Below are 23,181 nucleotides of genomic sequence, written 5' to 3'. Positions count from 1 at the left end.
TTCTGTACTGACCTGCAGTGTGAACTGTGAGACCTTATGTACAAGGGTGTGTGTGTCTCTCAAAGTGGACTCCAGTTCTGTTCTAGACTCATCTCATGGATAATTTAGGTCAACAGGAAGCAGCCAACCACAGTTTGGAGCCACAGCAATAAAGTCTGAAGTCTTTAATAGATAAGAGATACATTTTGAACAATCGTTATTATGAATTATTCAGGATTAACGAGCCACATAGTGAAAGTAGAGTGTTGCTCTACTTTCAGAAGTGACCTCTACCCTGAAGATGAGCCTCCCAGCTGCTCAGATGATATGGACTTTGGACAACAGACTGCGACCCCATCCATATTATCCAGAGACAACAGATCATTTTGATGTTTTGGGGGCAGCTTTCAGATCGGATCATGGAACAATCATGAATATTGACATTCAAATAGATTTTATTCTATTGAAAAATATTGTTCAGACCATAATTTATAGATTACATAGACTGAGGACGTTGCAAAATGGATACAATGCAACGAAAACCAAACAAAAACACAGGGCTTGCTGACCTTCAACAGTTATTTTACCAGACAAAGGGTGTATGATACATTATTTGACATAATCACCTTGCACAGGTCGGTTCTGTGGAGTGTTTGCTGCTGTCATCAGCTGTCACCATGTGTGTACTTTGTTGCAGAGAGTGAATTCATACATGTAGATTACAAAAACTCCACTCAAATTAAGTTAGACTTGCTTTCACTTCCAATATCATAACTGGAAATCAGTCATGCTTTTTATTGGGGACTGCAAGCAGTCACTGAGTCGTTTTTGTGGACCAGTTTAAAGTTCAGTGCCCTGCTGAGGGCACCTCCAAGGTAGTAACAATCTGGAGAGGGGGGCTTTCTTTCACTTTCCCTGCACAGAGTCTGTTTACGTAATTAGTGGCCTTTCACTAACATGTTACATTACAGCTCTATATTAATGTAAGCATCAACTTCAGAACTAAAGTAACACAACTGCCGTTCTTCTAATGACTACTAGAGTCTTGTTCCAACAGAGTGGTCTATGCAGCTATTTTCCTCCATCATGGCAACAGTACCGGGGTTGAATTTTTATATTCCCTCGTTTACATATATTAAGATGTCAAGTTATGAGTGTATGATTGTGGGCGTGGTCTCTTTGAGTGACAGGAGGGTGAGCCTGCCACAATCCAGCAGGCATGGAAGCGTCTGCTCCAAGTATGCCCCACCTCTTTTCCCATTTTGGGATTAGGTGTGAGTCAGGGGCGGAGTCAGTCATAGCTGCAATGTTGACAGTGGAGCAGCTTCAAACTGCTCTTCAGAACGCTGTGGGTTACGTCACAGGGTTTATGTCCATCTTTGGATACAGTCTATGGTGATATTCTGATTAAATTATGAAAGATGCAGCGGACACACATCTGTGCCTCAGTGACACCCTAACTATGGCTGAGAATTCTCAGAGATAATTCAAATTCATGACAAAGTACAAAATCTTTATTAAACACTTTTAGCATTTGCAGAGACAGTTACTTAACGAGACACTTTAATTAGGCCCATTTTAGTGCCTTAGTCTTAATTAACTGGAAGTTACTCACATCATACCGGAAAAAGCAGTATGAAAATTAACAGACCATTTATTCAACTGATATTCACATTCAATCTAAATCTGTACAAACTTCAGGGCTACCACTGAATTTGAATGCGGATGACACATTACCTGACACAATGACAACTGGCCTGACAGATACTCCAAGTGTGTGAGCTTTTGAGCCCTAAACAGAAACATCAGTCCTTTGTACACAAACTTGCCTGAGCACTGACAAACAATAAAACACACTCATGCTGCTCGTGGTCACAAACGTACAAAAGTCTGGTTTTCTGCACCGTTTGTCTCCGAGTGGCAGTGAGGGCTGTTTGTTGAAATGCACACTTAACTCTCTGAGCCCTGAATAAAACAACGCTGTCAGCTCATTGTCCCATTGGTCAACAGAGGACAATCCTGCTTGCTGCAAAGTGCTGTTTCAAAGTGTCCTCAGGCTGAGGCACTGCTGCACACAGTCAACCACAATAACCACCACAATAACAGTGCTCTGTTAATAATACAAGGTTTACACAAAGTGCTAGTGCAGGACATAAACTCTTTACAAGACAAAGTTGTATGGTTTTTTTTTTTTTTTTACTAATCAGTTGTGACAGTGAACAGCAGATTTGGCTGCATCACTTCCCTGGTCAGCTTGATGACTTGAAGACTTTGCTGTCACAGTCTTACCTGTTCATTTTTCTTGAATCCAGACATCACTTCTTGGAAGGTCTGGACTGATTATTATCTGCTCAGCACAGCTCACTAGTTCACTGACAGGACTAGGGCTTATATAACAGATCAGAGTGGATGTTACATGTACAGCACCCACACGGCTGTCAACGTTTAACTTGGACAGATCAGATATAGAATTATTTTCTCATATGTGAGTGAATGTGACAGGCCTAGAGTTTTCCTTCATAGTCAGGACTTATTCTATACTTACAAATAAAGTGGTTTAGCTCATTTGAAGAAACAAAGCTTTGAACCATGTTTCCGAAAAGAGGTTCAAACTGTGTTAAATAACAATTCCCCTTCAAGCACACCCAAAAAGAAGAAAAGACGTTTCCATGTAACGCATGCTTCTTGTAAATCCAAATGTGAACTCCGTCCATCTGATGGACATATTGAGCAAAGTGACAAGTTCTGTCTGGGAACAGGCCCAGTTAAGTTTGTTTGAACACTGCTGAGTGTCTGAACATGGTAGTAATGGTGAGTGTTGGACTGTGGTCAGTGCCTGGTCCGTCTGCGTCGACAACCTGACAGCCCCAGGTACGAGCTGAGGAGAGAGGTCACCTTCCACTGTTGGATGCTGAAGAGGACGATGGAGGGACAGGATGAGGACACAGGACAAATGTATTGAATATTCAATTCTGATTTGGTTGCTCTTGTAGTTACGTTCAATGATTTGATGAATGAAGTCTCTCTGATGGCAGAAGAGACAGCTGGTAGCTTCCATGTTCTGCACATGGATATCTTTTCATTGCATTCGAATGTGAAGTGCATTATAAATAAACGGTATCATTATTATTGTTATTAAATCACTGCCACTAGATGTTGCGCAACCCTCACACCTCAGACCAAGACAAATGCTTTATAATCCACGGCCCCTGGCTACTTTCAGTTCTCTATCTTAGCAACAAAAAACTCCTTGGAAACCACATATTAAACATGTCAAAGCAAAAATTGCAAAGATTACTGCAATTGACCTTTCGCAAAAGCCCCGCCCCCCCTTAGTTACCGTTGCTAGCCCAACAAGCTTCTCGACGCTGCCCGAGTATCAACAGTGTTTTTATATTGAGCGTCTTGCTCAGAGGCATATGAGCGCTATATTATGAATATTAATAATCACTTAACTAGGATTATAGCCCATTTGAGGATAATCGGTAATCGGCCAAAACTCGCTGATTGTCGCCGATATTTTCAGAAATAAAATGCAGGGAATAAGACTTTTACTTTGAAAATGTTCCGCTCTTTGAAAACATCCCCCAACATTAGGCTATTTATCCTGTAGAGGGCGCATCCAACTCCATCCACTATCCACCTGACAGCACAGCAGAGCAGTGACTGATCTGCAGCAGGACACGCTCCGCCATAGTCACACACACACACACATTACACAGCTTATGAACAACTTGATTAACTGAAACCAGTGTTGCTGCAGATCAGGTCTGAAAAGTATGTAGGGGTGCAATTGTGGAATGGTCTGGAGCTCAAAAATGGCACGAACATAAAATTGTTTACATTTTTTTTTTTTTTTTTTTTTACAAAAACATGTTTCTAAAAACATATGAGAATGAGGAAAAGTAGGTTGGAATATTATTTTGACTACATAGGGACAGGTGATTATAAAACTGAGACTTTTGTTTGTTTGTATTCGGTTTATTTTGTTTTACTTCGAAGAAATTTAGATCCTTGCAAATCAAAACATTTCTACTCTACCATAATTTCTGGGTGTAATTCTAGTGTATAATCTGTGTGAAAATGCTGTTAGGATGGTTGGCAATTTACATGAAAGCAAGCGTCAGTTTTGGAGGTCTAATGATTTCGTAACATCACCTCACAATGTTTCAAGCTCAGAAGCCTGACTGACACAAACAGGACTATGTAGTCAGTCAAAGGGAGATCCACCATGCACCAGCAGTACAGGCTGCAGGAACACTGGGGACAGACACACGGCTCCTTGTTGTTGAAAATGACCACGACACTGACCCTGCTCAATTAAACCTGCACGTCACAGGGCAGTGCTGCCATCACAGGCCCAATGCACAAAAACACACAACCTGGTGTGACGGGCACACAAAGCAGCGGTCGGTGGAAAATGTTCAGGTCTCGTTTTCATCTGAGGAGAAGCCAGAGGACAGCTTTTATCCACTGATACGTTGCCGTCTGTTTGACATGGTAAATGGTCAATGGATCTAATTACGTGATTATAGCTTTGCATGGGGAATGTACTGATACTCCACAATGATAAGACATCCGTTTCCACGGCAGGGAGGAAGTAAAGCTTTCATTTTGTGTCAGTCAGTCGGACACAAAACAACTTCCTGCTTCAGATAGATTTCACAGCTTCAACCAACTGTCACCACACACAGATCAATCACTTCCTGCACTTGATATCCATTTACTGGCTGTCAGCTAACACAGTGAGGACTATTAAAACTTGAGCTAACTATTTGGAATATATAATTATTCATAGGTGTTGAAATTTGCCCCTGATTCCCTGAATCAGTTTAATTTCAGAGAATGACATAGAGAACTAAAGCTGTGAATTGTTCCATTATACAAACATCAGTGTTTATGAATGGACCTAAAACAGTTACATCACTACACCTTGTATTCACATGACTGACAGTTCCAGACCTTCTCCTCCACAGCAGATGTCATGTGTGTTGTGAAGTGGCTACACTGTGTATAAACAGGTTCACAGCTTCTCCTCCACATCTGACCCTGAGCTTTGCTTCTGTCCAGATCTTCACTGTCTTCACTTTTTAGATGTGAGTTGCAGCCACACGTCGGCCTTCAGAAACATCACTAACATCAATGATGCGAAGCCTGCGAAGCTAGTTCAGGCAGACGACTCAAGCCGCGCCCATCCTGATCAGCTGATCAGTCACATGCTCTCCTCGCCCAGATAGGGCGGGCTATTTAAATCTCCCAGCTCACCTGCTCGCTCCTGGCTATGCTTCTGCTGCTACGCCGCTGCTCTGCTTTCGCTGCTGCTGCTTCTGCTGCCCTGCTGCCCATGAGGTTTTGCAAACCCACCACCTCCCCAGCATCCACCTGTGGGCTCTGTCTCTTGATCCCTTGTGGGGGGTCAGCTTCATTCCCTGTAAATGTCTGGCAAGGCAGATCATTCAGGGAACGAATATGAGTCAGAGCCTGACGCCAAACCTGCTGCAACCATGCTCAAGAATATGCTATCCATGCTGTGCTTCAGCTTGCTATGCTTATGCTCAATAAATGATTTCTTCTCATTCCAGAGTTGTCTGATTGAACTGAAGACATGTCTGCTCTGTTTCAGTCTTCAGACTGTCTACAGCAGCTGAGAATGTGAACTGGGAAATGAATAAACTTAAAGCAGAAGTAAGCGATCCGGTCGTTTTGGCTAATGCTGCGTTCCAGGCAGGCTTTTGAAACCGTAAATTACAGCTTCAAGTCACAACTTACGACTTTGTAGCGTTCCAGGCAACCCACTCGTGTTTTTCCGACCTGTTTTACCGGTGAAAGTCACTATAACGGCCACTCGTAACTTCCGACCCGTGAACTCGTACCAGATCGAACTGGTACGACTTCACAGGTCGGAAAAACACGAGTTACGAGTTTCCTTGAACGCACCATAACAGTCCTCGTCCCTACGTCACCACATTCACGGCGTCCCTTGGCTGCACACACAGCCCTTCATGCCGTTCTCTCTCCTCATTGGATAAAAACTGTAGGATACGAGAAAAGTTTTCTCCTCGGCTCAGAGCAGAGCAGAGTGACTGACAGACCCGTGTTTCGGTCCAAACACTCTATGTAAGTGATTGCTGTCGGAAGATATAACTATTTAAGACTTATATTAACACAAATATATCACTTACTTCTGCTTTAAGTATGTGTCACATTGACTGTAATAGTGTGACCAAATGATAAAGTCAGTGTGTCAACAGACCTGAGGTATAACAGTAGTTGGGAGCAACATTTGCCAGTATCTCCCAAGAGATATTTTGATATTTTTATCTTTATATCTGCAGGATGTTCAAATCACAGCTGTGAAGCTGAGTCACCGTCTGTTCTGTTGAGGCTGACTTCTCTGACCACAGTGTCCCCCAGCTTGAGGGTGACGTCAGGGAGCAGGGGGTAAGGACCGGTGTCTCACTGAGGGCGCTAACATTCACTGTGGAACAATAATCACTTCTAAAATTCCAATACCTAATGTAGTGATTCCCAACCTGTGGGCCGGAACGTAGAGTACGCAAGTGGGCTGACAAATCATTTTCAAAATAGTATGATTTTTATGGATAAAAATAAAAATAAAAATGTAATTATATAAAGATGAGAATAGGGGAGACAAGGGATGATTGGAACACTTTCTGTCTCAGCTCCTACAACTACAATTAGCAATGTCTTAAACTTCTCAGTGACTGTGGAGCTTCCTTCATGTTCCCCAGCTTTCAGTTCAGTCCTGGATGTTCCATCTTTATCATTAAAATAATTTTAAACTTACTTGGCCTCTGTATTGTTTCTGGGGTTGGAGGTGGGCCGTGAACATGTTTAGGTGGGCACTGTGAATGAAAAGGTTGGGAACCACAGACCTAATGCTGTTTATTTCATATTTCTATGGGATGTTATAATGAATTAATTTCAAATATCAACTAACTTGTCCTATAGTGGCGCTAAATACCAATGAGGCACAAGCACCACACTAGCTGACAGGAACAGCTCATCCTACTGTTCAACTACACACACTTGGCAAAAAATGCCTGCACAGTACACAGTCCTGTTGTCTTCCAGTAGAAACCAAAGGTTTAAGATTTTATGATCCGTGGAACACTCCATCTACATTAATGTGAACAAGAACTAGACTCAGGAAGCACTCAAAGAGGAGTAGACAATAAACACCATCAATGAGCTGTGTACGAGAGAGGACAGGAGAAAGAAAAGAGGGAGAGAAAAAGACTTCAACGGAGAAAAAACTGTGACATTTTCTTTTTTGGGCTTTTGTTTTCAAGAAAGGGGATTCAAATCATCAAAAACAATACTTGAAAACTCTGGTTTTGCAGATTTGGAAAAACTCAAGTTTTCACATTTTCATGTAGACAGGAGGAAACAGAGTTTTAGGCTTCAGCACGTCACAGTACGAGACAAAAGATGCATGTGTCATGTGAGTGACCTGTGTTTACCTCGTGCCATCTCAGAAGGAACAGGAAGTAACTCCTGTCATTTGCTGTTGTTGTGTTTTTTCCCCAGATTCTGATTGGCTAGCATGGCTTCATGCTTCTCGTTACACTGCCTAGAGGTTCGACATGCTCATATAGCTCTTAACTCATTGAGTGCCAACCACGTAATTTCTCGTTTTTCGTTCCCATGCGTTGAGTGCCAAAAAAGGTAATTTTACGTTTTTTGCTTCTTTTTTTTAAATTATGAAAATAGACACTTTAACACACCTTTATGTGTAAATCTGGGGACTCTACGACGAGCAGAACTGAAATAGATGACGATCAAAGTCTCATGACAACTCACAATCTGGAAGTTTTTATCATAACTCGCTGCAGCAGCTCGGAGCCGAAACAAGAAGCTCTCAGCCGACAGTCCCGCCCGGTCTTCATCTTGAGCAACACCGTGTCCTCCCCAAGGTCCTCCCACGGTAAAATGTGATGATCCCTCGGTCAAAGCAGACCGGCACCACCGACCCATACCACAGAAGAACCGTGACCACCGGTGGGGCCATTGTTCCCGACCTGCTTTGGCCGAGAGACCATCACATTCCGCGGCGAGAGGCTGTGACACGGCACGGTGCGTCTGTGTTATTGTTGTTTAGTGGCGCCCCCCCCCCCCCCCCCGATGGTGGTTTTGTGAATAGAACAACAATTGTTGTATATAGTATTTATCTTACATGAGCCCTTTGATCCAGAAATACGAGTGTCAGAAGAGCGACAGGCACAAACAGAGCACCTTTCATAAAAGACGCTGTATCTCCTTTTCTAGAAAAAAAAGCAGGGATTTTGGTGAAACCCAGCCATGTTTAGCTTGAGCTTTCTCAGGAATGGAGGCACGTAGAAACAAACGGTTTGTGGCCATTTGAAGCAGAAAGTTTCACCTTTCAAATGAGCCACAGTATGTGTTGGTGGCAATAATATAGAATACACTATGGCTCTACAAAAATTGTCAAAAATGGTCTAAGTTGCCGGTACACTTGACTAAAACTTTGGAAAGGAGCGCGGCACTCAATGAGTTAATGGTGCATTTATGCTGATTGGTGTAAACAAAGAGCTTTTTGAAAACAATCTGGTGTGATTTTTGAAAACTTAGAGGGGTAAACACCCGGACATGACCTCAAATATGTCCTAGGGTTCATTCACACCTGAACCACTACTACAACCACTACTGAATCAGTTGATAAACCCTCATCAGCGACAGTTAGTTGTGGATGTAGAGAGATGTGTGGAACGTGAGTGCAGTGGTGTGGAGGAGAGCAGGAAAAGCAGGCACTAACTTCTTGAGAGCAGTGATGAAGTACATGCTCCTGGGCAGCAGCAGGAAGACCTGGTCGGTGAGCACAGCTTCAATGATCTTCTTGGCCACGTAGTCTGGCTTCAGGATGGGCATCAGCCTCGGCCACCTGGTGAAGAGAGGAACAAGGAGGATTAGGAAAGGAATAGTCAACCTCTAACAGCAGCGTCGCCTCCCAGAGAGGTTGGGTGGGAACTGAGCCTGGACCTGTGTAGTCCAGGTCGTTACTCTCACCGGTAACACAGACACACCCACCCACACTGAGACAACAGAGGAGAAGAGAGGAGGCAACAGATGAGTGTGGCCTTTACTGTAAACAAAAGAAAACCAAACACCGGCGCTTTCTGGTCGTTTGCCCCAACAGGCAATAATATCACTGTTTTTTAAATGCGCCCTACGTGTTGCGGAGGAAAACGCAGTTAGCTCTGTGTAACTACTATGCACATTATATTTACATTAAATCGCAAATCACAGACTTTAGTGCGATTACATAATCGCAGAGTGTGACATCATGATTGCGATTCGATTAATCGTGCAGCATTACCTGTGAACAGTTGAGTTGAATCAGATTTCATGGATGTGCACTTTGCCTTGTCTTTTCTACTGTGAAACTACACTTTAAAATAATTGTTACATTTTTTAAATGTTACATATCACCATCCTGTACATCTCCCAACAACAGCTCTGGGTTTATTCATTTCTTTCTGTACATTTCATTCATATTGAAAAAACGGAGTAGAATAAAATGATTCAACTCCATTCTGACATTGAAAAAGACTTTCAGATCTGCAAATTTCTTATATATTTCAAGTGTGGTGAATCATTAGCATTTAAAACAACAAAACAAAACAGATGGTGACATGTTGCCAACATGAGTCAGCTGTGAGTCATTCCGAGGTGCCACAATGCTGACACATCTGTGTACGGAGAAAAAGAGAAAACCTCAGAGGAGGGGGGGGGGGCGGTAGAGAAGGGGGAGGGGTTGAGGTCAGACGTAGCCAGGGAACACAGCGCTGCATGAAATGCTAAATTTTGGTGTGTTCATTCAGTCATAAAACAGTCACTTCTGCCATCGGACTTGGTTTGAGAAACACTGCTCTACATATGACTCATTCCTCCATCAGATACTTTCAGGTCATTCTTAAATCCTTCTCTGGATTTAAACTTCAGGAGTAAAGTGCTACCAGCATCTTTGTTTAGCAACCTTAAGCTGTTGTCAATTTATTCTGAAAATATGTGTTCATACGCCACAAGCAAAACCTTCCATATACATGATGTTATTTATTTTATTTTATTGTCTGATATTTGCTCTTGTTCAATGGAGAGCTTCCTCATCTCTGGAATTCACAAAGTACAACTTAGACTGAGTCATCATCTTTAATAACTTTTAAAACACATTTAAAACCTGAATATTATGTTGTATGACTGAGTTGGTGTTACACGCACAATTACAATTTTCAATCTACTCTCTTAATTAGGGCCACGGGCAATCGCACCGGGCACTGGTCCCAACAGCTATGAAATAGCTGCAGGGACCAGTGCCCGGGCGAAGCCCGGGCACTACTGTTATTGTGTGGATTTTTTCCTAGTTATTAGTGTGAATGCTGGAAGCATTCACACTATTGTTATTCAAATCTTTATACTTATTATTATTATTATTCTTACGTCTTTCACCCTTTTTCTGCGTTTAACTCCTTCTTCATACTTTGTGCTATTTCAACAATTCATATATCAAAACGTGCAGCTTTCTCAGGACATTTATGCTACTATTTTTCTCTTTTCAACTATTTATACTTTTTAAAATATTTAACTTTTTCTGCAATTTTTTTCCCATAGGAATACATTGAAACAGTCTTCAAACTCTTCAAATCTTCTGCTTCATTCAGCCTCTAATAGCTTCAGCATACTTTCAGCTACAGACTTCATTCAACTTTTAAACTGTTCACAAACCTTTCAACTATTCAGCTATATCTCAGCTTATTGATATCTTCAACAGTTTCAGATATATGTATAGTTTTAAAATCATTAAAATTTCTGACAAAATTCAGATTTAACATGAAAGTCAATGGGACGGAATGTTCGGACGTTGGCAGTTGGCAGAGTGACAGAGGGTCTAAAAATCCTCTCACATTTTTCTCTCTATCCTGTCAGCACGGCCACAGATTACACTCTACACACATAATTTCTGCCACGTTTGTAGACAAGCTCATCCTCGATCTCTTCATGTGCTCAAAAAACCAGAGAGACTTACACAATTTAAACTGGGAGCCTCCGAGTGCAGCCAGTTCCCTCTCTCCTCTCATTGACTCCCATTCAAAAGTAGGCGCTGATTTTCTAAACGTCCCAAAGTTTCCAACCTGCGACACAATCAACAATTTTTACTCTAGAAACACCAAATTGACATGGACGCGTTCAGCAAGGTCTTATGGTTCGGAAAATGTAAACCTTTTGCTCATACTAAGTACAGATTTGTCGTACATTAGATCTGTTTGAGGGTGTCACAGAGCAGTTAAAGCCTATGGTTAAAGCTGCCACCATGCCTTAAAGCCACCAGCCACCAGTTACATGGTAACCTCAACATGGCAACCTCACCATGGCAACGTCACCATGGCAACCTCAACATGGCAACGTCACCATGGCAACGCACACACATTCTCTCTATTTGACTGTCTGTCGGTCACACACACAAATGGACACACACTGACCATACACACATATCCAACACACACACACACACACACACACACACTCACACACAAATGGACACACACTGACCATACACACATATCCAACACACACACACACACACACAAATGGACACACACTGACCATACACACATATCCAACACACACACACACACACACATGGACACACACTGACCATACACACATATCCAACACACACACACACATGGACACACACTGACCATACACACATATCCAACACACACACACACATGGACACACACTGACCATACACACATATCCAACACACACACACACACACACACATGGACACACACTGACCATACACACACATCCAACACACACACACACACACACACACACACACACGGACACACACTGACCATACACACATATCCAACACACACACACACACACATGGACACACACTGACCATACACACATATCCAACACACACACACAAATGGACACACACTGACCATACACACATATCCAACACGCACACACAAATGGACACACACTGACCATACACACATATCCAACACACACACACATGGACACACACTGACCATACACAGATATCCAACACACACACACACACACAAATGGACACACACTGACCATACACACATATCCAACACACACACACACACACACACACACACACACACACACACACACACACACATGGACACACACTGACCATACACACATATCCAACACACACACACAAATGGACACACACTGACCATACACACATATCCAACACACACACACACAAATGGACACACACTGACCATACACACACACAAATGGACACACACTGACCATACAGACATATCCAACACACACACACACACACACAAATGGACACACACTGACCATACACACATATCCAACACACACACACACACACACACACACACACACACACACACACACACACACACACACTTTTCCTACAGTTGTCTGACTGTTTTGTATGTACCTCTCTATCTTCCTGTTGTAGTTAATGGACTCGTTGCTGTTAATTTTGTTCTTTAGCTATTTAAACTGAAAATACACATTTCCCCATTTTGGTCATGTTGAACACATTGTTTTACACGTATCCTAAACTACTGAGGCTCTTCTCAACCATTTCACACCATTAAACCCGCTGTTTACATGTTCTACTCCTCAGCTAATGCTCGATCTATATTCTTCAACAATGTTCTTCTGCTGTCAGTTTACAATGTATTTCAGTAGGCATTAACTTTTTTCCTAATTCAGGAATTTTTCAAACTCTTCTTTGACAATTCAAGTAATTTCCAGCCATTTCATACAAAGTCTCACATCTTCTACTTTTAAATATATTCTCAGCCATTGCTTCGGCTATGTTAGTGCTGGTTCATCAGTTGTCCTTCCTGTCAGGTTAGCTGCAGATTTAAACTATCCATTACATTTAAACATGCAGAATTTCAATGTTTTCTTCTCCCTTTAGCATTTCTACTGCTTTTTACCTTTAAAATGGCATTCATCTCACACTACAAGTTATATGTTTCAACTTTTTCCCTCCTAGGGATGAATAAAATATTCCTCTACTCTACTCTCTACTCTACTCTACTCTACTCTAACATTAGTCTTTTCAACATTGCTTTAGCAGTTTCGTCATCTAATTTAGCATTGATTCAACAATTTCTTCAGCTCATTCAGCATTGCTTCAGCAACAGTGTTCAGCTGCTTTCAGCATTCACACGCATTTTCTGCAGGAAATGCTATCTTTTTCTAGTTAGTGTGACTGCTGAGCAGTCACACTATTGTTCTTCTGTTTGGCCATTTTCTTCCGCCTTTTTACGGTCTTCTTCTAGTCCTTCATACTTTGTGCTATTTCAACAATTCATATATCAAAACGTGCAGCTTTTTTTGAACTTTATTGGCATTACTTTTCTCTTTTTAACTATTTATACTTTTTCAAATATTTAACTTTTTCTGATTTTTTTCAGCTTTATAATGTGTGTGTGTTGCGTCTAACGAGCAGAGCCAGAGTGGTGCCAGAGTGGAGAGAGGTGAAAAAACATTCTAGAGTTTTTCTGGCTAAACTGTCAGCACGGCCACAAATTAAACTCTAGACAAATTATTTTCTCCAGTTTTGTAGCCACACTTGTCTTCTGGCTAAAATTCTGGTCAAAAATGCAAAGAGACTTAGATAATATTTTAAAATATTTTTTAAATGCAGCCACGGAGCTCTCTGCTCTCATCCAGCTCAATGCATTTTTTTCACAGCAGCAGGAGAAGGAGCTCAACTTTGTAACTTGCTGTTAAGTGCTTTTTAAATCATTTTAATTCACCAAAAAATAGTCACAGGTCACAAAAAAGTCCTCTTCTTACTTGGTGTGGCTAATTTATACTCATTTCTCTTTATTTTAAGCATCATTGAAAAATCTCACATTCATCTATGTCTCAACCTCTCTTCTTCACAACTCTGTCTGTAGTCCAGTTGGTTAGGTGGCCGCTCGCCAACCCCAAGGTCACTGGTTCAAATCCAGGTTCAGCACTCTTGTTATGTTATGTTGAATTCTGCTCCCCTCCATCACCCTCAATTGGTTACAGGTGGTCGTTAAGAGACGCGTTAATTGCTAGTGCCACCGTTTGCAGCACATCATCACATTACAATGGCAACATGCTTATGTCTGTGCTCTCTGTGGCGAAGTGGCAGAGTAAAGGTTTACTGATCATGAGGTCATGGGTTCGATTCCTGCCTCATTCATGTCGTGCTTTCTGCTAGAGACTTCATTCAAATTCTGATTTGTAGACAAACTTCTAATGGCTCATTTATGATGCTTTTTTAAAGACCCACTCCCGTGAAAATCTTTTTTTGAGCTTTTCACATGTTCCTGTGGCATTTTTCTTGTGTTAGAGCACATATCAGCAGAAAAGGAAGTGCAAAATTGCATTTCTGAGTTTTTCTGCCTTCAAACTGCTGTGAACCAATGGCAGACTCAAACTGGCAGTTTCAGGGAGACTGGAGCTGACGTGTCACAGCTCCAGGGGAGGGCACTAGTGCTACAAGCTCCCGCCCCGTTCTTCATCTGGCTCAGAGGTGAAAGGCTTGGCAGCTCGGTGTAGCTGTCAAGGTATAATAGGTATAGCTCACCTGGTAGAGCAGCTTGCACTGTAAGCAAGGACTATGCTCCAGTCTGGGTTCGTATCCCAGTGGAGAATTTTACACTAAATGCGCTGAATCTGTAATTATACAATGTCCAGCTGTCAGCAACCGGGGGGTGGGGTGCGAGGAGGTGGCTGGGCAGGTGCAAAACAGCGCAGTCTCCGCCCACCCCACAGAGGTGAATTGCTAATGTGCATGGCTAATGAGCTGGTTTTAAAATGGCCGAAAAGGGTCGCGGGAGTGGGACTTTAAGCATCATTGAAAAATTTCACATTCATCAAAGTCTCAACCTCTACTTCATCAGAAGTGTTAGAATGGCCTAGTGGATAAGGTTCCTGCCATCCAATCACAAGGTCACAGGTTCAAATCCCACCTGAGCAGCCTTGTTAGTGTGTCAGCCACTTTGACCTCTAACCAATACCACTTGGTCTGGTCACAAGATCAAACTTGATAATGCATATGCACCCCCACCTATTCTCTTAACCTCTTTCAATCTTGGTTTGTGTTTCTTGTTTATACCACTGCACTAAGATTGATTTGCACTGGAACTACAGCTTTGGGCTTGTTAACTTCAGAGTGAGACAGAGTGCAATTCATCAACAGACAACAGTCTCTGCAACTGTGTGTACACTGTGGCCTAGAGGCAGAGTGAAAGTCTGCTGACCATGAGGTTGTGGGTTCGATACCTACCTTGGTCAACCATTTGTATGGTGATCACTGCTTGCACTATTTGCTAATTCTGCAACAGCGTTCAGCTGCTTTCAGCAGTCACACGCATTTCCATTAGGAAATGATACTTTATCTATCTTCCTCTTCCGGACGATTTTCGATTCGCTACTAGTCCTGCAACTCGAAGAGTTGCAGGCCAAATTATATATCAAAACGTGCGGTCTGATCGGGATCGGTATGCTATTACTTTTTTCAACAGTGTACGAATTTTTCGCGACGTAAGTCGCGAAAAACTGCGCAAAATTTTGCATGTAAGTCAATGGGACGGGCGGGAAAAAAAGAGCGAAAAAGACCAATCATTGGAGTTTAACAAACGTCTACTGCTCAGGCATACTTTCACCTAGAGACTCCATTTAAACTTTAAACAGTAGACACAAGTCTTGTGTATTGTCGTATTACTCCACGTTTTGATCGGTCATATAGTTTTTGATCAATCCCTGTTCAATGACCATGATCATTTTTGGAGAAATTATGAGATTATAATGGGTGTGTATTGCACGGAATGTTCGTGTCAGAGTGCGTGACATCGTCGGTTAGAGTGGGAGAGATGCCAGAAAAACTCCAGATTTTTTCTCTTTCCAAACTCGGCCCGGCCACAATTTACACTCTACACACATAATTTTTTCAGAATTTGTAAGACAAACTTGTCCTGTCACTCATCATCTGCTCAAAATATCAGAGAGACTTACAGAATTTAAACTCTGAGCCTCTAAGTGCGGCCACGTCTGTCTCTGCTCCTCATTGAGTCCAATACAAATATTTTCTGAGAGAAGCAGAACGGCCTGATGTTTTAAAACTGCCAGCGTCGCCAAAATATTTACTGTAGAAACACCAAATCGTACCAAAATTTTCAGTAAGTCCTTAGAGCAACGTTGATCTGTGTTTTGTTCTGATAGGAGTTACCGTTTTGTCATGCTAAGCCTAAATGTGAGACCGATGCAGAGGCAGAAAATGGCTCTTTTTCTCCACGTTTCTGTCTGTCTCAGCCTGCGGGGGCCCCTATCGCCATGGTAACCACCTGGAGTTGCTGTGGTAACCAGGCCAGAGCTCGTTAACTTCATAAACAATCCACCTGGCGCTCGTTTAAATGTTTATAAACAGAGACACAGCTAAATCAGACTGACACAGGATGCAGCTACTAACTAACTATGTGTCAAGTCAGTCACACACACAGACTCTAGAGCCAGCTTCATGTGATTACAGTTACACACACATCAAAACACACAGGTAACATACAAATGCGCGCGGAAGCGCGCACTCCTCTCCCACACTCTAACACACACAGGTAACTTCATGTGAGACACACACACACACACACACACACACACACACACACACACACACACACACACACACACACACACACACACACACACACACACACACACACACACACACACACACACACACACACACACACACACACACACACACACACACACACACACACACACACACACACACACACACACACACACACACACACACACACACACACACACACACACACACACACACACACACACACACACACACACACACACACACACACACACACACACACACACACACACACACACACACACACACACATAATGTGATTACAGCTCCTCCATATCAGTGCTTATAGAAAGATGATCATGTGTCTGTCTGTTCAGCTCTGTCTTGACCTTAAGATCGTGGGTTTGATTCCCATGTTGACAGAGATGGCACAACCCGCAGTAGCTCCCGTGGCCCATTCAAAATTTCCCGAGAGGAAATTTTCTAGTTATCATCATCTTATTTTAGATATCTTAATTGCATGAGCCCCCATTCCTCTAATGCACAATAAAAACATTTTTTTTTACAGTGTAACATTTTACTGTAGCTTAGTTTCTCTCTGACTGTTTGAATGGAAAACCAATGATTAACCATAGTAATTAGTAACTAACATGTTAGTGACGATGACAGCATCACAACACTGAGTTCCCATGATCACCTTGTTCACATCAAAGCTGAGAACAGACTTAATGCCAGAGTAAGTGATGAACCAGAGAACCTGAATAATTTGCGCGTCAATATTTTTTTTGAGCCCCGATTTTCATCACAAAGTCCTTTCATACCGACTGCGAATATTACATGGCAAAAATGCGAGACAATTTTTTTTCGGAGTGAGGTTGATTTTTCTGAGCTTTCGCCCGGCGAATAAACGCATCAACCAATCATGTAACGTGAAAAGGAGGTACATAACACCCCCATGTCACAACACCATGACAACAATGTAAACAACCTGTGTCTCTCACCAAAGACGGTTTAGAAATAGCAATAGTGCGTTTGCTCTCACCACCTTCTCACCATACCTTTTTATATACAGTCTATGTTCACCACCTTGTCTTGTTTGAAAAGGGACACAAACTTTAAAAATGAAGGACAGTGATCAGATATTAATCAGTGATCAGACAGTGAGCTGCTGTGTTGATGTAGTAAAGTTGGCGAAACAACAGTGGCATAGCGAATACGTGATGGATAATTAACGAGTAGTTGTTTTAAACAGATTTATTTACATGACATGGAGGCAAAGAACTACAAAACAGTCATTTTTATTTTTATATCAGTTTACTAAATTATTTTTTCCCCTGTTAGTTTTAGTTTTAGTGAACTATAATAACCCTGGTGCCCTCCTCCCCTGTACGACCTGCTACTCAAACAATCTGATGGAAAACAGTGAATGCAGACTTGAACTGCCTGATGCTGCCAACACAATGTAGTCTACATGTTCCAGACCAGATAACAACATTACTTAAAGACGGATGAGTGACACAGCATCCTCTGGAACGAACAGGAGGCCCGACACTTTGCTGAAAGCAGCGTTAAACCTTAAGCACGTCCTCAGTCAGAGAGCTGACCCTCAGGTCTGGTTGGTTTTGGTCACACATTTCTCTAAGAATTGGCGCAGACAACTCAAAGCCATGGTTATCACTTTGAAGCAGGTCACAGTGTTTGATGTTTTGGTTATTTTGAGGAGGAGGTGTGTGTGTGTGTGTGTGTGTGTGTGTGTGTGTGTGTGTGTGTGTGTGTGTGTGTGTGTGTGTGTGTGTGTGTGTGTGTGTGTGTGTGTGTGTGTGTGTGTAGATGTGAAAAGTAAGAAGTGACAAGCCAGGTGTTCAGTGCTGGCGTAGATCATGTGGCCTGGTGGCTTCAGGGGCTGTTGGACGGATGAAAGCAAGAGGAAGGAATAAAAATGGACACGAGTCTCCAAACACTTTTAAAACCTGGCCCCAGGATATGTGTGAGAGTGTGTGTGTTTGTGTTTTTATAGGGAGGTAAAACACTGAGAAACACTATCAGTCTAATGTCAGTTGACCAGCAGCACACACTACCTGCATTATTTAGTTTCTGATGGTTGTTTCTCAGTGTTACTTCTCTCTCTACAGAAATATATTTTACATTTTAAAATAACAAATGGCATATGTGACCCGCGCTGGCGAAATGAGTCGGAAGTCGCAACGTTCTATTTTTAGACAATCAGCTGATAACGTGGAAAACCAATTTTTAAAAAAAATCAAGATTTTTTTCCCTAATTTCCTGATTTTTTTTCCTAATTTCAAAGAAATGACATTCAAGTGCGGCGGTGGCGATGACCGTAACGTCTGACCGGGGGTGAGGCGATCGTAGCGGAAATAATGAAAGTAATGGCAAACAAACACTGCATATCTCCAAAATCAGGCAGGTTTCCAGGATGCCAAGGTGTTTTCATTTTAATGTAACAATTGCCGATGAGAACCGGACGTCAAAAAGGAAAAAAGGAAGAAAAAAAACAATCGATCACGGACTTAAAGATCGATTACCATGGCAACGAACGAAGCTTCGAAGCTTTGATTTTTTTGGGTCAACCCTATTGAAAACCATCCATGTATGACTTTGACTAGAGTATCATTTTAAAGCTTATTTTCTCCTCTTTACATTGATACCAAAATCTCAATTTTGAAATCTGGGTCACTGTGACTCATTTTGCGAGATCAGGTTACATATGTTGATGAAACACTAGTTTTGGTGCCCTCTTGATTTCTTGTCGTTTGTGGTGTGATGCTGTTTATCAGACATGTCTCATTTATCTGTTCAATCTGCGCTGCATCTCTTTCAACCTCATTTTATTGAGGTCTTGCATCAAGGTCTTATAAATATAATCTATGTTATCATCCTCACTATCAGGGATCTCTTTTAAGTTTGCCAGCAATGAAAGAGAAACACGTGTGTGTAAAACAGAGAGACATGGAAGTTGTGACTGAAGGTTAACTTACAGATGATGAATAGTAGCTTCTTATCTGCTGAGGCAAAGATAAGTTAACAACGTTTCTGATGTCTGGTGTAAATCCTCTCCATTTTCAACAGAGCTAACGTTTTTCCACATTTTGTATGTTTGTGTTTTTAAAGGCATGGTATTGTCTAACTCCTTTTTGTGTTTGGTTGCAAATCATGTCTTAGTTCAACTTCATATGGCTGCATAGGTCCTATGTGTGAATGACTTCCTTTAATTCCTTCCGTCGTACCAAAAATGTTAACACAAGTGAGAGAGACTCCTTTGCATACACTACTCACAAAAAGTTAGGGATATTGGGCTTTCAGGTGAAACTAAATGTCCTGCTTCAGTGACAGTCAACATCCCATCTGAAGCCTCCACATGTCCAGGTACTGTTGTCAGAGGGAAGTGTCCACTGAGCTTAGAGTGTCACAGCGTCAGTACGTTTACCTGACAGTTGAAAAAAACAAATTATGGCCTTAATCTATCTATCTATAACTGGACAACTAAAGTGCATGTAAACACGTTAGTCCGACTAATACTGGACTTCTCCAGATACAACTGAAACACCTGGGATGTATGCCTTCATCTGACTGAAACTGGACAATGTAAAAGCACTAGCCTATTCGATAATCACCGGAAACTAATCGACCACGTCCATATTTCACTTGTAGTGTTGCCAGTCTTCCCGACTAAGACACGGCAAGAATTTATGCCACTGTGATGGTTTAATCTGACACCATTGTGACAGACAAAAAAGTCTGTACTTTCCTACTTCCTTGGGTGGCACTTGACAGCACCACTTTATTATTTTGTGATTTTACCGTTTCATTCCTGGAAAACACACTTGCCACTCCATGACTTTCACAGTCCTTCCAGATCTGTCATCACTACATGAACCAAATCTACCGAGTCACTGTAACATGAACAGATGTCCAGTTCACAGCAACGACGACGTAACTGAATCAGTGGATCTGATCAACTTCAACAGGAGACATTAGAAACATATGCTCGGCTCGTGTTAAAACAGTAAGTGAAGGCTCGTCTCTCTGTCTCTATCCCCGTCTTGTAACTCTACTGCTCCATTTCACGCTTCATCTTCCTCTCTTTTATATTCCATGTTCCATTTACTTGATTCATTCTCACTCCATTTTCTTCCCCTGGAGCTTCTCGTTTTTTTTTATCCCATCGCTACAAATAAGACTTTGTTTTTAATTGACTTGTCAAGTTACATAAAGTACGATTCTCAGCGCTCTTCACCCCTCTCCTCCCTCTGACCAATCGTCTGTGCACTGGTCAGGACATAAAAACCAGTGCTAAAACTGCTCAACTGCTTTCTGTATGGACTGTTACACACACACACACACAGCTAAAGAAGAACACACACGGTCAGACAAACACACATCAATAAATCCAGGACAGGAGAATCTATGTGTGTGGTCACTTCAGGACTGAAGTGTGAAGACGAGCTGAGCTGAGGTGAGAACAGCTGTGATGCAAAGGGTGTCACTGATCAATGATGCATCACAGTCATGGTGTCATATGATGAAGCACGGTAGCACACAGCAATGGTGCCACATACATGTTCACAGCTACCAGCCCATGGAGTTGCAATATCTGTTATATTCATGTCCTATATAAAAACTACAAAGTAAAATTTGTATTTTTATTAATATATGAAATATATACAGCTGTGATGAATTTGATATCTTGTAACAATATCTTAATGATATATTATTTACTTCTGAATGTCAACAACAAACGTCTCTACTAGAGGTCGACCGATAGTGGATTTTTAAATTCCGATATAATAACGATAGTTTGGAGCAGGAAAAAGCCGATAGCCGATTAATCGGCCGATACCCCCCCCCCCCCGAAATTTTTTTTTATATATTAATTAATTTTTTTTAATTTAATTTTTTTTTTTTAAATAATAATATATAGCTATTAGCTAGTGTAAAACTAAAGGATGTGGGACACTGAATCATCACTGGACCCTGTGAGTGACGAACAGCCGAACTCCACACGAGTTTGTTTACATCAGAACAGCTGTAGTGAGGACGTGACGCTGCAGGAGAGGAGACTGTAACTAAACAGGACACGTTAGCTCGTGGTGTGGTTACGCCGTACATTAACAGGTGACTGTTTCACTACAATTAGCCTACTGTGTGGAAAACCCATAGCCTGTAAAAAGAAAAACCACGCTGTAATGATCGTGATCGAGTTGAACGAGTGTGTTTGGAGCTGACGGGAGGAGAGAAAAAAGAGAGCGAGACGCGCGAGACGCACGTAGCGGCCGTGATATGACGACCCCGTCCCCGCTGAGGAGGAACTCGGCTGTTATGGAACAGGACCTAAACCAAGTCGAGTAGAGCCCATAGAGCCCAACTTTGTAGTGTAAAGAGCCATTATTGTGCGTCTGCCCCAACTCTGAAGCTGTAGCGGCGCTCTCTCTTCCTCCTTCCTGTCTTTCTCTAGCTGTCCTTTCAAAATAAAAGCACAAAAAGCCGGAGGGAAAAAAAAAAAAAAAAAACACTGACTCGTGAGCTGGTGGCGGTGAGATATTTAGCGTGGCAGCCGCCACCACATTATCTATGCAGGAACCCTTATATGATTAAGAGAAAATACTACAGTGTTCAGCCCCTCCACCTGCCGCCTCTCTCTTACTGCGGTCGCACCGCACCTTCCCTCACCAGGGTCACTTCTCCGCTGCTGCTGCACTCGCCCTGTCTCTCTCTCTCCCATGCTCTGTGTGTGTGTGAAGAGCAGCCCCGCCCCTCAGTGATCAGAGAGCCAGAGAGCGGCAGGGAAGAAGCAGTTTATGGCGCTGTGGAAAAAACTGCAGCCATCGGCCACTATCGGAGCCAAGTTCAGTTGATTCCGATAGTTTGTAAAATGTCCTATCGGCGCCGATTAATCGGCCAAAACGATTAATCGGTCGACCTCTAGTCTCTACTATAAGCGTCATACATTATGGCTGGACCTATATGTTAATGAAACTGTTACAATTTCTGTTTCATAAGTTGTGCTAGAGCACTTATATGTAGAAGATGGTATTTCCAATCCTCCTCCTAAATGTTTTACTTGCAGAGGTCAATATTCAACACAATATAAAAGGTACAATATTGTGGATACTTTATGGATAAAAAAAAAAAAAGTATGGGCATTTACTTTTACCTGGATCTGAACCTCTGAAAAAATGGTCAATGGTATTGTTATTTCTATGCTAATAATAAAAAAACAACTTATACCAGAAGATATTATTACGTTTTATATTCACATTTTCCATTTCTTTAAATTTTAAAATTACCTGTGGGTAGAGTCTTCTCATAAGCTCTCTGAGTTTTTTTTTTTTTTTGCCTCTATGTTATCTATCTTTGTGATTTGTGCACACCTTATTTTTTCTTCTTGTGCAATACGCAGGCTGACGTGACTGGAGGTGAGGGGGGTCACAGCAGTGAGTGGAGAGTTGGCAAAGGTGACGTATTATATAAACAAGCAGAGGCTATAGTGTAGTTCAGTGTGATTC

At 42.0% G+C, this 23,181-nt stretch overlaps 1 protein-coding gene across 2 annotated transcripts in view; it reads right to left on the bottom strand.

Moving 5' to 3' along the window:
* LOC311000888 (epidermal retinol dehydrogenase 2-like) overlaps positions 1-23,181 on the bottom strand; it is a 56,318-nt gene that overhangs the window by 18,496 nt on the left and 14,641 nt on the right. For both annotated transcript variants that reach the window (XM_083991762.1, XM_083991761.1), the window contains exon 6: positions 8,777-8,902. In XM_083991762.1, coding sequence (XP_083847888.1) covers positions 8,777-8,902 — 126 coding nt within the window. The remainder of the gene's footprint in view (positions 1-8,776; positions 8,903-23,181) is intronic.

Source organism: Trachurus trachurus (genome assembly GCF_905171665.1).
Source record: "Trachurus trachurus genome assembly, chromosome: 17".
Taxonomy (NCBI): Eukaryota; Metazoa; Chordata; class Actinopteri; order Carangiformes; family Carangidae; genus Trachurus; species Trachurus trachurus.
Note: the sequence above shows the minus strand (reverse complement) of the source record. Positions and strands in the feature narration are given on the sequence as shown.